This window comes from Ceratotherium simum, chromosome 6 (genome assembly GCF_057802395.1).
Source record: "Ceratotherium simum simum isolate JZ-2026a chromosome 6, ASM5780239v1, whole genome shotgun sequence".
NCBI classification, from domain to species: Eukaryota; Metazoa; Chordata; class Mammalia; order Perissodactyla; family Rhinocerotidae; genus Ceratotherium; species Ceratotherium simum.
Window position 1 is genome coordinate 33,385,429 of NC_141905.1, and position 16,733 is coordinate 33,402,161.

At 35.8% G+C, this 16,733-nt stretch overlaps 1 protein-coding gene across 1 annotated transcript in view; it reads left to right on the top strand.

Moving 5' to 3' along the window:
- LOC101393374 (catenin alpha-3) overlaps positions 1–16,733 on the top strand; it is a 753,022-nt gene that overhangs the window by 46,354 nt on the left and 689,935 nt on the right. The window contains exon 3 of the mRNA XM_087433001.1: positions 15,860–16,026. Coding sequence (XP_087289127.1) covers positions 15,860–16,026 — 167 coding nt within the window. The remainder of the gene's footprint in view (positions 1–15,859; positions 16,027–16,733) is intronic.

A 16,733-nucleotide genomic window follows, 5' to 3' on the forward strand; every position in this document is an offset into this window, starting at 1 on the left:
CACATCCTTGCCAACGATTGTTATCTCTTTTTTTTTTTTTTTTGATGATAGCTGTTCTAACAGGTATGAGGTGTACCACATTGTGGTTTTAATTTGCATTTTCCTGATGGTTAGTGATGTTGAGCACTTTTCATGTACCTGTTGGCCATTTATATGCCTTCTTTGGAAAAATGTCTATTCAGTTCATCTGCCCATTTTCCCCTATTTTTAAATCAGATTATTTGTTTTTTTGTTATTGAGTTGTATGAGTCCTTTATATTTTTTGGATGTTAACCCCTTATCAGATGCATAATTTGCAAATATTTTCTTCTTTTCAGGAGGTTGTCTTTTCATTTTGTTGATGGTTTCCTTTGCTGTGCAGAAGCTTTTTAGTTTGATGTAGTCCCATTTGTTTACTTTTGCTTTTGTCGCCTTTGCTTTAGGTGTCAAATCCAAAAAATCATCACCAAGACCAATGTCAAGGAGCTTACCACCTATGTTTTCTTCTAGGAGTTTTATGGCTTCAGGTCTTGGATTCAAGTCTTTAATCCTTTTTGGGGTAGTTTTTGTGTATGGTGTAAGATAGTGGTCCAGTTTCATTCTTTTGCATGTGGCTGTCCAGTTTTCCCGACATCATTTATTGAAGAAAATGTCCTTTCTCCATGGTATATTCTTGGCTCCTGGTGTCATAAATTCATTGACTGTATATGCATGGGTTTATTTCTGGGCTCTCTATTCTGTTCCATTGATCTGTGTGTCTGTTTTTATGCCAATACCATACTATTTTGATTACTATAGCTTTGTAATATTGTTTGATATCAGGAAGTGTGATGCCTTTAGCTATGTTCTTCTTTCTCAAGGTTGGTTTAACTATTCAGGGTCTTTTGTGGTTCCCTACCAGTTTTACAATTGTTTGTTCTATTTCTGTGAAAAATGAATTTTGATAAGGGATTGTATTGATTTTGTAGATTGCGTTGGATGGTATGGACATTTTAACGATATTAATTCTTTCAATTCATCAGCATGAAATAGCTTTCTATTTATTTGTGTCTTCTTCAGTTTCTTTCATGAGTGTCTTATAGTTTTCAGTGTATAGGTCTTTCACTTCCTTGGTTAAAGTTATTCTGAGGTATTTTATTCTTTTTGATGCAATTGTAAATGGATTGTTTTCTTAATTTTTTTTCTGATAGTTCATTATTAGTATATAGAAACAACATATTTTTATGTATTGATTTCGTATCTTACAACTTGACTGAGTTAATTTTATTAATTTTAACAGTTTTTTGGTGGTGTCTTTAGGGTTTTCCATATATAATATCATATTATCTGCAATAATGTTATAATAACATGATATTATAATGTTATAATAACTTAATATTATAAGTAATGATTTTACTTCTTCCTTTCCAATTTGGATGCCTTTTATTTCTTTTTCTTGCCTAATTGCTCTGGCTGTGATTTCCAGTACTGTGTTGAATAGAAGCAGTGATAGTTGGCATTCTTGTTTTGCTCCGAATCTAGAGGAAAAGCTTTCAGCTTTTCACCAGTGAGTATGATGTTAGCTGTGGGCTTGTCATATATTGTCTTATTATGTTGAGGTACCTTCCCTCTATACACACTTTATTGATGGTTATTTTTTTTTTATCATGAATTCATGATAAATTACATCAAATGCTCTTTCTTCATCTATTGAGATGATTATGTGATATTTTTCCCTTCATTTTGTTAGTCAGTGTATCACATTGATTGATTTGCAGATGTTGAACCATCCTTGCGTCCCTGGAATAAATTCCACTTGATCATGGTGTATGATCTTTTTAATGCATTGTTGAATTTGGTTTGCTAATGTTTTGTTGAGTATTTCTGCATCTATGTTCATCAGGGATATTGGCTTGTAATTTTGTTTTCTTGTAGTGTCCTTGTCTGTTATTGGTATCAGGGTAATGTTGGCCTCATAAAATGAATTTGGAAGTGTTTCTTCTTTTCTATGTTTTTGGAAGAGTTTGAGTAGAATTGGTATTAATTCTTTAAAGTTTTGGTAGAATTAACCATTGAAGGCATCTGGTCCTGGACCTTCATTTGTTGGGAGGTTTTTGATTACTGATTCAATCTCCTTGCTAATAATTGGTCTGTTCAGATTTTCTATTTCTTTATGATTCAATTTTGGTAGGTTGTATGTTTCTAGGAATTGATCCAGTTTTTTCTAGGTTTCCGATTTGTTGGTATATAATTGTTCACTGTAGTCTATTATGATCCTTTGTATTTCTGTGTTACCAGTTGTAATGTCTCCTCTTTCATTTATAATTCTTTTTTAGTCCTCTCTCTTTTTCTTGGTAAGTCCAGCTAAACATATGCCTATTTTGTTTATCTTTTCAAAAAACCAATTATTTTTTTATTGATCTTTTCAGTCTCTATTTCATTTATTTCTGCTCTGATTTTTGTCATTTCCTTCCTTCTACTAACTTTGGGCTTCATTTGTTCTTCTCTTTTTTCATTCTTTGAGGTGTAAAGTTAGGTTGTTTATATGAGATCTTTCTTGTTTCTTAATATAAGATTTTATTGCTATGAACTTCTTTCTTGGAACTGTATCCCATAAGTTTTGCTGCATCCCATAAGTTTTAGTATCTTGTATTTCCATTTTTATTTGTCTCAAGGTGTTTTTTGATTTCTCTTTTGACTTCTTCTTGACCCATTGATTGTTCAGGAGGTATGTTGTTTAATCTCCATATATTTGTGAATTTTCCATTTTCTTCTTATAATTCATTTCTATTTTCATACCACTGTGGTTAGAAAAGATACTTGATATGGTTTCAGTCTTCCTAAATTTATTAAGATTTGTTTTGTGGCCTAACATATGATTTATCCTGGAGAATGTTTCATGTGCACTTGAGAAGAATGGGTATTCTGTTGCTTTTGAATGGCATGTTTTGTAAATGTCTAAGTCCATTTGGTATAATGTATAGTTTAAGTCCAGTGTTTCTTTATTGATTTTTTTTTGTCTGGATCATCTATCCATTGTTGAAAGTGGGGTATTGAAGTACTATTATTGTTGTGCTGTTTATTTCTTCCATCAGGTCTGTTAATATTTGCTTTATATATTTAGGTGCTCCTATGTTGGGTGCATAAATATTTATAAATGTTACAAAATCTTGTTGGAGTGATGCCTTAACCATTATATAATGATCTTCTTTTGTCTCCTAGAACAGTCTTTGTCTTAACATCTGTTTTGTCTGGTATAAGTGTAGCTACCCCTGCTTTCATTTGATATCCATTTACTTGGAATATCTTTTTCCATATCTTCATTTTCAGTCTGTGTGTGTCCTTAAAGCTGAAGTGAGTGTCTTGTAGGCAGCATATAGTTGACTCTTGTTTTTTTAAATCCATTCAGCCACTCTATGTCTTTTAATTGGGGAATTCAGTCCATTTACATTTAAAGTAATTATTGATAGGTATGTACTTACTGCCATTTTGTTCTTTTTTTTCTGGCTGTTTTGTAATTCCTTTGTTTCTTTCTTATTCTCTTCCTTTGCCATTTGATGATTTTCTGTAGTGGTATGCTTAGATTCTTTTCTCTTTCTCTTTTGTGTATCTGCTATAGGTTTTTGCTTGGTGGTTACTGTGAAGCTTGCATAAAACGTCTTATATTTATAACAGTCCCTTTTAAGTTGATAGCAACTTAAGTTTGAGTGTATTTTAAAGCTCTACATTTTTACTCTCCTCCCCACATTTTATGTTTTTGATGTCACAATTTACATCTTTTTATCTTGTCTATCGATTAACAAATTATTGTAAAGTTATTTTTACTGCTTTTGTCTTTTAACTTTCATACCAGATTCATAAGTGATTAACCTACCACCTTGACAACATTAGATTATTCTGAATTTTACTATGTGTTTTACTTTACCAGTGAAATTTATACTTTCATATGTTTTCCTGTTACTAATTACCACTCTTTTGTTTCAACTTAAAGAAGTCACTCTAACATTTCTTGTAAGGTTGGTCTAGTGGTGCTGAACTCCATGAGCCTTTGCTTTTCTAGAAAACTCTTTATCTTTCTTTCAATTCTGACTGAGAGTTTTGCTGGGTAGAGTATTCTTGGTTGATAGTTTTTTTCTTTCAGCACTTTGAATATATTGTGTCACTCCCCTCTGGCCTGGACATTTCTGCTGAAAAATCTGCTTATAGTCTTCTGGGTGTTCTTTTGTATGTAAGAAGTTATTTTTCCCTTGCTGCTTTTAAGATTTTCTCCTTGTTTTTGACTTTTGACAATTTAAGTATAATGTGTCTTGGTTGAGTTTCTTTGGATTTATCTTATTTGGAACTCTCTGTTTCTGGATCTGAATGTCTGTTTCTTTTCTCAGGTTAGGGAAGTTTTCAGCCATTATTTCTTCAAATAAGCTTTCTGCTCCCTTTTCTCTCTCTTCTCCTTCTGGGATCCCTATAAAGCAAATATTGGTCCACTTGATGGTGTTCTATAAGTTTCTTAAGGCATCTTTACTCTTTGTCATTCTTTTTTCTTTTTGCTTCTCTGGTTGGATTAATTCCATTGCCTTGTCTTCAAATTTGCAGATTCTTTCTTTTACTTCCTCTAGTGTGCTTTGAATTCCTCTATTGAATTTTTCAGTTCAGTTATGTATTCCTCAGCACTATGATTTCTGTTTGGTATTGTCTATCTCTTTGTTGAAATTCTCACTTTGTTCATGCATTGTTCTCCTGACCTCAGTAAGCATCTTTATGACCAATATTTTGAACACTTTATCAGGTAAATCACTTATGTCCATTTGATTAAGGTCTTTTTCTGAGGTTTTATGTTGTTCTTTGATTTGAAACATATTATTCTGTTTCTTCACTTTCCTTGACTTTCTGTGTTGGTTTCTGTGCATTAGATTAAATAGCCACCTCCCCCAGTCTTGAAGGAGTGGCCTTGTGCAGGAGATCAACCTTATCATTCAGCCTGGCCTTAGCTCTTGACTGTCTCACACATCTTTGTGATTATCCAGGCAATCTTCTTTGTTCTTAGTGGCTCTCAGTTGTTGAGGGTGTGCCAAGACCTGTCAGTGTCCTGATGGGGATGATCTCAATCAGTACCTAGGTGCAGGCTGATTGGAAGTTGGACTCTCAGGCAGCAGCTTTTAAAGTATGCAAATATACCTCTTTCAGGGAAAGACTGAGAGATGGTCATTTTTCATGTCCACTCCTTCTGTGCTGAGCTCCAGAGGGACACCCAGCCAAGAAGTTCTCTGCCATAGTCCCACTGAACTTGTGAACACAAGCCCCTCTGAGTACCAGAGCCAGATGATCAAGGGATGTGTCCTCTGGGTAGTAGCCACAAAAGCCAGAGTGCCAGATGTGGCCTCAAGCTCCCTTCTTGGGGACACTGGTAACCTGGAGTAGGGCAGAGGGAGAGCAGGAAGATGGTGCCTGCCAGCCTCCCTGGTCTTTGGAAAGGATTGCAGTAGGTCCCTAGTTGTATGTCAAACTAGAAGCCTGACCACTGCAGCCCCCAAGAAATGCAAATAGGCCTCCCTCAGGGAAAAATTGGGAGTTGGGTGCCTCTGACTTCTGCCTCTCTGCTGAGCCCCCGGATGGTAGCTGGTCAAGAACTGTTTCTCTGTTTGCTATAGTCCTGAGGAGACTGCAAATGCAAGCCCTGCTGGCCACCAGAGCCAAGTGACCAAGATGTTTGTCCTCTGGCTGGCAGTCGCAAAAGCCAAGGTGCCAGATGTGTGCATAAGCTCCCTCCAGGGAGACACCTACAACCCGGAGTGGGTCTGAGGGATAGCATGAAGATGGTGCCCACTCACCTCCCCTGTCTCTGGAGAGGGCTGCAGTTGGCCTCTAGACCTGTGTTAAATTAGAAGCTTGACTCTCAGGCTACCGCTTTTAAGACATCCAAATAGTCTTCTTTCAGGGAAAAACTGGGTGTTTTAGTCTGCTGACTCTGTGTTGAGCCCTGGAGGGACAGCCATGGTGAGTCCTCATGAGCCCATTAAGAACTGTTTCTTTGTTTTTTATAATCTTGTGGGTGTCATGGATGCAAGCCCTGTTGGCTTTCAGAACTAGGTGTTTCTGGGCCCCATCTCCTAGGTGGAGGTTGGGGCACTAGATGTCGGGTCTAAACTTTTCACTCCTCAGGTGGAAGCTGGGTTTTGTGAGTTCCCTCCCAATTGTATGTTGCCATGCCAAGGATGGGTTTATGGTGACATTGTGTCTCAGCCTCTCCTACCTGTTTCAGTGTGGGTTTTTTTCTTGTTTTCTCAGTGTGTAGGAGTCTTTCAGGTAGTTTTTGGATTTCTTTCAGAAGGAATTGTTCCATATGTAGCTGTATATTTGGGGTATCCATGGGAGGAGGTCAGTTCAGGAGCCTTCTATGTCACCTTCTTGAACTGGAACCCTGAAAGTAATTCATAAAAGTTTTTAATGATTTGTAAAATAATAGTGAGGCCTTTAGGAACTGTGCATATGGAGGATTATTATGATGTATATGTATTTTTTTTTGGGTGGGGGAGCTATGGAATTTTGTTTTAATATACTTTAAGGGAATATATATGAAGATATTGACATTTAACCAAACAGAAGAATTTTATCATTGAAGTAGTTTGTTTTCCTATTTGGAGATACCTGGCAGAGACCATGTTTTGGTCATCATTTTATACTCCATAGTGCTTTGTACACTGTATTGGTAAATAAATATTTGTTATATGAGTGAATGAGCACTTTGTAAGGATTAGGTATCATTTTTTAGAAAAAATTGATAGCAGTGTCACTCTCAATTTTAAAGCACTGGAATGAGATTCTTTCAGCAGATATCAAAAAATCAAGGATACAAATTTTTGGTAATTCATCATAATATAATAGAAGCTAGACTTGCTCATATTTAGTAAGAAAAGGAAATATTGGAAAAAATAATGGATAATTAACATTAGTCTGGCATCTTGGTTGTATGGTTTAGTTTTTCTTCTCAAAAAAATTAAATTGACATCAAGAATAATACTATAGAAATGTTTACTGGTGGCATATTAGTCAATAGGTTATTTGGAGATAAATTCAATAGATAGCAATTACGGGCAGCTATTTCAGCGCAAGTTTGGACATTTAATTAAGTTGTAAATCCATACTATTCTCTCTTTTTATTGTTTGTTTTACAATATGGATTGCTATGTTTTGTTGTCACTTTGTTTTACTATAAATAGCTTTAAATATGTGATACTCCTAATATTAGGAGATCATGTTGTAGGAATTGAAATCTTACATCTAATACTCAGATATATTTTATTACCTTAAAACTATTGTCAATTTAAAATATGACATGAAATTACTTTGTCAGTTCTTTGGCAATTTTTAAAAAAATTCATCTTCTTCAAAATTCTGAAGTGTCATCATTTAGCTCTATTTTAAAAGCTCTCTTTATATTGCAATATATTTAGATGGATAATTTATGGGTATATTGTATAAAATATTTTATGCATAAAAAGACGTTAATAAAGTTTTTTTATATGGAGTAATGTATTTTTATGTATGAATATATAATTAAAGTTTGCCTAAATAGGGCTGAAATTTAAGATATTGCCAGTTTTAAAATATGAGACAATTTTTGCTTCTAGATATATTTGTTCTCATTATTGGAAGTGAAAAGTTCATTAGTTTTTCTACACACACACACCCCTTAAATATTTTATTTTATTTTAATGGATGTAGGGTGACCATCAGCCAATCTCTTGATGGGCTCTTGATGGGTCCAGGCCCACTTTTAGTATAGGTCAGTTGATTGCGTCTCATACAATTATTTTTGCCTAAACCACACCTATACTACATTGACTAAGATTTCCAGTTTTGATATGTTTATGGAAGGGAACTTAATGAAACTTGAAAAGCTACCTAACTGCAGAATCCTTCTTGACATTTTACTTTCCCTCGCTTCACCCCAACTTTTACCGTTTTTTCTTTCCACACTCGACCTGGTGACATTTCTATCAACTCACCTTTACTGAGTGTCTCTAAGCATTCAAATTAGTTTTCAAGGAAATAACAGATATTTTTTGTATTATTATTTGATAAGTTTATATATTTAATAAAATTACGTAATTACAACTCACATGAAAAGGTTGAGGAACAAACTAACAGACTCTTGGTACACCTCAATTAGTGGGAGCAGAAAGGCTCCAGTATACTTGAGATAATTCTTTAGTATTGAGCAGGAAGGAGGGATTATTAATATGTTGCTGAGAGAGAATAAAAAGAGTTGATTAAGCTAGAGTAACGTTTAAGAGAATGTCTCTTGGGCCGGCCCTGTGGCTTAGCGGTTAAGTGCATGAGCTCCGCTGCTGGCGGCCCGGGTTCGGATCCCAGGCGTGCACCAACGCACCGCTTCTCCGGCCATGCTGAGGCCGCGTCCCACATACAGCGACTAGAAGGATGCGCAGCTATAACATACAGCTATCTACTGGGGCTTTGGGGGAAAATAAATAAATAAATAAAATTATTAAAAAAAAAGAGAACGTCTCTTGAGAGCTGCTACTATATCCCAACTATGATGTTGAGAGATGTTTCCATCAGTTTTATAGAAACTAGCCCCATCAAATTTTATACTTTATAAAAATTTATAATTTTATAGAATTAGCCCTATCAAATAATTCCCCAGCTCATTTTGATTGTTCTCAATGGTGCAGGGCTCGGTGGCAGGTTGCCTATGTCTTTCTACTTTAGTTAACTCAATATGCTGTCCTACTGTTGCCTTTACATGGCCACGGTTGTTCTCCGATGCATGACTGCTGCTGGCCTTGAACGTGAGAATGCTGCTCTTTCTCTGAAATGCTTTGTTAGGGGGAACCAGGACAATGCTCAGTTAGGGATAGTTATTCCCCACTACTGAGGCAAGACCCTTCTATATACTCTACCCAATGTCCCACAAGTTGTGAAGTTTTGCATTCTGCTGGTGGAAAGAAACCCTATTCCCAGCCCTGTGGGAGTGCCAAACACTGTTACCTCAAATCCTTTCGGGTGGCTCTTTCCTTAGCCTCGGGTAGTTTCTTTCCATGTATAGGTTGGTCAGTATTCAGCTGAATACTCAAAGGGGAGCCTCTGCAGATCTTCTGAACTCTCTCTCTGTGTAGTTCTCTTCTTTCCCATTCTCTGTCCTGTATACTTTCACTGCCATAATGTCCTGGGATCTCAGCTTTGTCTCTTCAGCTCAGAGAGTTTGCCTGGCTCTGTCTTAGTTTCCCCTTCCTGTCCGTGGCCTGGAAAGTCTCTCAAGGCGGTAAGCTGGGGCTATCAAAGGGCTCATCCTGTTTGTTTCCCATTTCTCAGAGATTACTGTCCTCTATTGCTTTATGCTTAGTGACTTCACAACCATTTTTTCATATATTTTGTCCATTTTTTGGTTGTTTAAGGTGGGAAAGAAATCTGGTCTTTGTTATTCTGCTTTGGCTGGAACCAAATTATAACTTTTAATAAGAGTTTCCTGAAAGTTTGAAGATAATGAAAGGGAAATAAAACACAGCCAATAGTTTGCAGTGGCAACCATATGCAGCTGCCTTCTGAGTCCATAGGTCTCACTGATGTCCTTGTAGCTCCCAAACCTGAGTCTACACAGCAGCGGCCCTAGCTTTTCGGCCCTTCGCTCTTGCCATGATATGGTTTCTCTGTATCATACAAAACATTTTTGCTCCTTGCAGTCAAACTGTCTCAAACATTTTAAAGGAGGGTTTTTGCTTTTTTTTTTTTTTTAACATCTGTGTAAGTTTAGGACCTAGCTGAAGTCATCCTTCCCTCTTCTCTGCCAAAAAAAGATCAATCTGCTCCAAAGTTAAATTCAAGCTCCTACCTCTTAGGAGCTTTCAAATTCTAAATGGCTGTTTCCCAATTAAAAACAAATAAAACCAAACCCCTAGTGCCCAGTTATAGGCTGGGAACCCCATTATACCAGAGTATTTATTATAAATTGAGTCAATTAATATGCACTAGTGCGTGTACATGCATGTGGTATATTAAAACACATACAGAGGGGTGGCGAGAGGCATATACTAGGAATCTTAATTGAATCATAAATATAATAATTATAAAAGTTGGAGGAACTTTGATCATCAGTACTTGCCCCTTTTTATTTTGGTTATTCTTTCTCCTCTGGATGTTTCGCTTATACAGTGTTTTCTTTGATTTTCAAGGTTATAATCAATATAATCACTTATAGAAAGTGGAGTTGTACTTTTAAATGTAGCAAAGGAACTTGCTATTTAAATGAACCATGTAGGTATCTTTTATAAAGTGAAGATATTTTTTAATTTATCTATTTGGCCAAGAATTTTTCTTTTTTATAATTCTGGAGTTTATTCATATGATCATATAAAATTTTTATTAATCAGATTTTTGTATATTCAGAAGTTTTCATATATTACACTTATATGTACACAAGATGCACCTGTATAAATCTTTGTAGAGTATATACCTTAGTACCTTTTTCAAGCAGGCATTTGGTTAACTGATTTTTTTTTTTTTTTATGAGGAAGATTAGCTCTGAGCTAATATCTGATGCCAATCCCCCTCTTTTTGCTGAGGAAGATTGGTCCTGGGCTAACGTCTGTGCCCATCTTCCTCTATTTTATATGGGTCGCCACCACAGCATGGCTTGACAAGCAGTGCCTCGGTGCACACCCGGGATCCGAACCTGTGAACCCCGGGCCACCAAAGCGGAGCATGCACACTTAACTGCTATGCCACCGGTCCGGCCCCTGATTTTTTCGAAGATTAAAAAGAACATATTTGATAGGAAAGGACCAGAATAAATCCAGTAGAAAGAAACTTTCTGAATCTAGTTCTTGTGGTATTTTCAAGACCTTTAGTAAGTTGCTTTTATGTATGGAGTAGGCTTTCTTGAAGGAAAAAAGTAGTTTTTTATTTGTATGTGTTTTAAAAGTGAAATTTCCTATTTATTAAACTTCAAAGTAAAATTATTATAAGAAAGATTGGGAGTTACATTTCAAAAACAATAGACTTGCAAAGTGTAGACTTTCTAAAGCACAGATGCTAATATTCTAGATAGAAAGGAAATTTGTTGAACCTTTTTTTCTATTTAATTAGCAATATAGCCATTTTCTCCTGACACAAGTCAATTTGGCAGTGAACTGGCTAACTTCTATAAAGAAGCTATCTTTGTCAGTAGCTGGAACATGTTGCCTTTACCTAGAACATTTCTTCATGTGTCCTCTGACACCTCAGGCAGAGGTAGGTCCTTCTCTGTTCCTCAGTGCTCTGTACAGTTCTCTACCTGAGCCCTGCTTAGATTATATCACAGTGTTAGTTGACTTTCATTTGTGAACTTCTTGGGCTGCAAAATTGCTGCGTATTGATTTCTATATCCTGAATGCTGGGAACGCCTCTGTGTTATATAAGGAACAACAAATGTTTGTCAAAGGAAAGTTGAATAATGTTCATTCACATATTCATTCAGCAACACACATTCAGTGTATTGAATATATGCCATAGAGTAGACACTGTTCTAGACCCTGGGAATACTGTGATGATCAGGACCAATGCAGTTCTTACTTCACTAGTCTTATTGATTCAGAAGAAAAGACAGGCGTTAATACAAGTCATTGCAATAAATGATGATATGAGTTATGATAGGAAGCATAGAATCCTACTGTAAGACCTGTCTTAGTAATGAGGGTCTAAGGCTTTACAGAGGAGATGATGTTTACATTGGGGCTAGAAGTCTGAACTGAAACCAGCTGAAAAGTGTTGGGAGTATTGTGGGGGAGGGAAGGTGATGAGTCCGGTAATAGGAACTTTACTTACTGCATCTTTATTGAAGTATTACAAGAGTAACTTTTTTTCTTCCAACAGTGCTGCTTGGTTGACTCTTCATATTACCTTAATAGAGACAAAGACTGTGATAGTTGTTTAATGTTTAAATGATCTTTATCTGAATATGGCTCTTCAGCCAGTTGTTCAACATCCCAACATTTTAGAGTCAAGAACACATAATTCTTTTTTGATATATATTTAGCTTTAGTATATGAAATCAAAGACAGTATTCTAAAAAGGCTATCATAACTTTCCAATTCAGAATCATGACAAGAAAAGATACTCTTCTTTTTGTGGGAATTCATCTGCTCTCTAAATTTCAGAGGTAACTTTAATTTTTCACAGTCTCCTAGCAGCAATTCTGACTTGCAGAGAAACACATAAAAATCACCATTTACTAATCTTAAAAATTTACCATCTCTACTAGAAGTTTACAAAGAAAATAACAGCTAATATTTGTTGAATGCTTTCCATGTTCAGATACTGTGCTAACTATATGTTATGGACTATATCTCATGTAAACATCTCAGAAACACTGTGAAATAAGGAATATTTTTATCTCTTTTCTATAGACGAGGAGGCTGAAAGTATTTAAGTGTCCCAAGTCTCAAAACTAGAATAAGAATTTGATCTCAGAAGTGTCTGAATTCAGAGTCTGAGTTCCTAACTTGGTATTGCTTAAGAGAGCTAAATGTGATATATTAACATGCTGAGACAGTTTCAAACCCTCTTCACAGGTTTTGTCCATTATAAGGAACATTATTCTTTGTTATATTTAATACAAATAATGTATTCCATTTTCTTTATGCTGAAGTTCATGAGTAAATGAAAACTAAAATATTCGTGGAGTAAAGTAGACAAGACAGGCCCTTTCATATGCTGTTGGTGGGATGGCTGTGTGTTGGAAAAATTTTTGGCAATATATATCAGAACTTAAAATTCATTTGCCCCTCGGGGCCGGCCTGGTGGTGCAAGTGGTTAAGTGCGCGCGCTCTGCTGCGGCGGCCCGGGGTTTGCCGGTTCAGATCCCGGGCGCGCACCGACTCACGCCTTGGCAAGCTATGCTGTGGCGGTGTCCCATATAAAGTGGAGGAAGATGGGCATGGACGTTAGCCCAGGGCCAGTCTTCCTCAGCAAAAAAAGAGGAGGATTGGCAGATGTTAGCACAGGGCTGACCTTCCTCACACACACACACAAAAATTCATTTGCCACAAAAATTCATTTGCCCCTTGACTCAGCAATTCTGGTTGTAAGAATTTATCCTACAGCTAAATTTGCTCATGCAGGCAAAGATATGTGTCATGGGTGTTCTTTATAGTATTGTTTGAAATAGGAAAGAGTTGGAAGTGATTTATGTATTCAGTAGGGACTTAGTAAAATAAGTTACAGTCGTCAAGAAAGTGTAACTTTTTTCAAGCATTGTAAAGAATGACAAGGGGGCCGACCCAGTGGTGTAGCAGTTAAGTTTGCATGCTCTGCTTTGGCAGCCCGGTGTTAGCAGGTTCCAGGTGCAGCCCTATGCAGGGCTCATCGAGCCATGCTGTGGCAGCATCCCATATACAAAGTAGAGCAAGATGGGCACAGATGTTAGCTCAGGGCTAATCTACCTCAGCAAAAAAGGGAGGATTGGTGAGGGATGTTAGTTCAGGGCCAATCTTCCTCACCAAAAAAAAAAAAAAAAAGAATGGCAATACCAGCTAATTATGTCTTTACTAAGTTCCAAGCACTGCTCTTATTTAATCTTCATAAAAATTATAGGCATTATTATTATTAGCTCCATTTACAGAGGAGAAAAATGAAGCATAAACAGATTAAGTGATTTGTCCAAGGTAGTCGGACAGAGACACTGAAGCAGAACGGCTTCAGAGCTCACACTTGATTACTGTGCTATATTGCCTCCTGGTTATCTATTTTCCAATGGGAAAAGAAATAAATTGATAAGTGAAAAGAACAAATTGTAGAAAGTTTTTATATTATACCATTTGTGAAAAGGTTCTATATCTATATCTTCTATATGTTTCATTTATATAAAATATCTCTATATAAGTTTTCTTGTGACATAAATTCTCTTTTTGTATAAAATATACATAAATATGAATTTATATGAATATATGTGGATATATTCATAAAACACACACATATAAAACATACATATGAATATATGTACTTATAAATATACATATGCACATACATAAAACATACATTCATGGAAAAATTTCTGGACTTACAAAAACTTAATGGGTATTTTTGGGTATTAGTATGGAGACTTTTAAAAAATTTTCACTCTATACTCTTCAATATGGTGAATTATTTAAAAGTAATGAGCACAAATTGCTTTCATAATAAAAATGTTTAAATTGCAAGTGGGACTTTATCAGAGTAAAGAGCTTCTACAAGACAAACGAAACCAGAATCAAGATGAACAGGCAACCCACCAGCTGGGAAAGAGTATTTGCAAAACATACATCTGACAAGGGGTTGATCTGCATAATATATAAAGAACTTACACAACTGAACAACAAAAAAACAAACAACCCGATCAAAAAATGAGCAGAAGAAATGAACAGACACTTCTCCAAAGAAGATATACAGATGGCCAATAGGCACATGAAAAGATGTTCAACATCATTAATCATCAGGGAAAGGCAAATCAAAACAACACTAAGATATCACCTCACTCCTGTTAGAATGGCTATAATCACCAAGACAAAAAACAACAAATGTTGGAGAGGATGTGGAGAAACAGGAACCCTCATACACAGCTGGTGGGAATGCAAACTGGTGCAACTTCTATGGAAAACGGTATGGAGATTCCTCAAAGAATTAAAAATAGAGATGCCCTATGATCCAGCCATCCCACTACTGGGAATCTATCCAACGAACCTGAAACCAACAATCCAAAGAGGCTTATGCACCCCTATGTTCATTGCAGCATTATTCACTATAGCCAAGAAGTGGAAGCAACTGAAGTGTCCCTCGACTGACGACTGGATCAAGAAGATGTGGTATATATATATATATACAATGGAATACTACTCAGCTGTAAAAAAAGACAAAATCGTCCCATTTGCAACAACATGGATGGACCTGGAGCGTATTATGTTAAGTGAAGTAAGCCAGAAAGAGAAAGACAAACACTGTATAATCTCACTCATATGTGGAATATAAACCAACACATGGACAGAGAAAACTGTCTTGTGGTTACCAGGGGCAATGGGGGTGGGGGGTGGGCACAAGGGGTGAAGGGAGACATATATATGGCGATGGACAAACAAAAATGTACAACCCAAAATTTCACAATGTTAAAAACTATTAAAACATCAATTAAAAAAAATAAGTTTAAATTGAAAAACAAAAAATAGTGAATGTGGTAAATCTTTAACAATTATTTTACTGGAGAAGTGTAAAGGGACTTTTTCTTTTCATTTTATACCCTTCTGAACTGTGAGCTTTTGAAAATGAATGAGTACACATTACTTTTATAATAGAACATATTTTAAATGAAAAAACTTTAAAAATAGTGGACATATTTCTCTAAAAATTATGAAATATTTCTGTGACCCTAAGTTTAGGATATAGTTTATTCATTATATTGACAGTTTAGGATAAATTTGCCTATGTTAAACTTTTGTCAGAGAGCTGCTGTCTTATTATCTTAAAGGTTAGTTCTTTTCTAACATCTATTGCTTTGGAAAGTAACTCAATGAAGATTTACCTTATTTTTATAAGGAAGATTGTTTCCGATTGAAGTCTTAGTAATGAAACCTTTCACAGCAAATGAGATTCAGCAAATGTAGAAGTTGATGACAAATTTACTAGATATTGCTAGTCAATTGAACATGGTTTTCTTCCAGGAAAATGGTATCATGCTTCTTAAACTCCAGAGCATTTATCACAAAGAAATGTCAATTTGAAACTGCATTGTTTATTGAAACACAAAGTTATAGTGTCAACTGACAGTATTTTAATATTATGCTTAGTCATGGAATGTACTTGGAATTACGTTGGATGATAAATGCTGAAATAGGCGTAGCTGAAACTTAAATTATAACTTATTGGGGCTTGTGTTTTTCAGGTGAAGCTCTGAAAGTATCAGCTGAGAGATTTGCAGATGACCCCTGTTATCTCCCGAAAAGGGAGGCTGTGGTTCAAGCTGCTCGTGCCTTGTTGGCTGCAGTTACCAGACTCCTTATCCTCGCAGACATGATTGATGTCGTGTGTCTTTTGCAGCACGTGTCAGCTGTAAGTAAAAGATGGCCTAGTTTACCTTAGCATTGTTGTCACTTCTACTTCCATTCTCTGAACCTGGCATCAATCCTAGTGCATCCCAACCTCACTCTTATTTCTTAATGTCACCCATTAGAAGCTGACTGAATTGGGTTGTGAAACTACTGTATACCTCAAAAGAACAAAGCCAAAAGTTTGTTGTAAAGCCAGTGGGAGATTGAAAAAAATAAGATGACTTACTGATAAAGAAATGACTAGGAGAAAGTTCTAGGCTTTCGACCAAATGGTTATGCAAAAATTATTATGTCCTATATAAATATATAAATAAATATATATAATAATATAGAAAATAAATATATAAGTATAAATAATTTGAAAAAGAGAAAATTTAAAGCTTAAGACATTTGGAAGTTTATCCTAGTTTGTAAATCAATACTACTTTGCTAGCTCCTCTTGATCCAAGATAAACAGTTTACAGGTATCATGTGATATCTGTAGTAATCCATTAATGAAAAAGTATAAATGGATTAAGAGTAAAGAATATATTTTAACTAGGAGACTACAAAGGCAGCAAGATATCCTGCTTGCTTTATTTTGCTAAACAAATCCATTTAGCAAAGCTTTAGTAGAAAGAGAATTTTATTAAAGCATTTTTTACTTTCTTAATTTATTTAGTTTGACCAAGACATTAATAGTGTCCAGATGAAAAGGTTGCAAAGAAC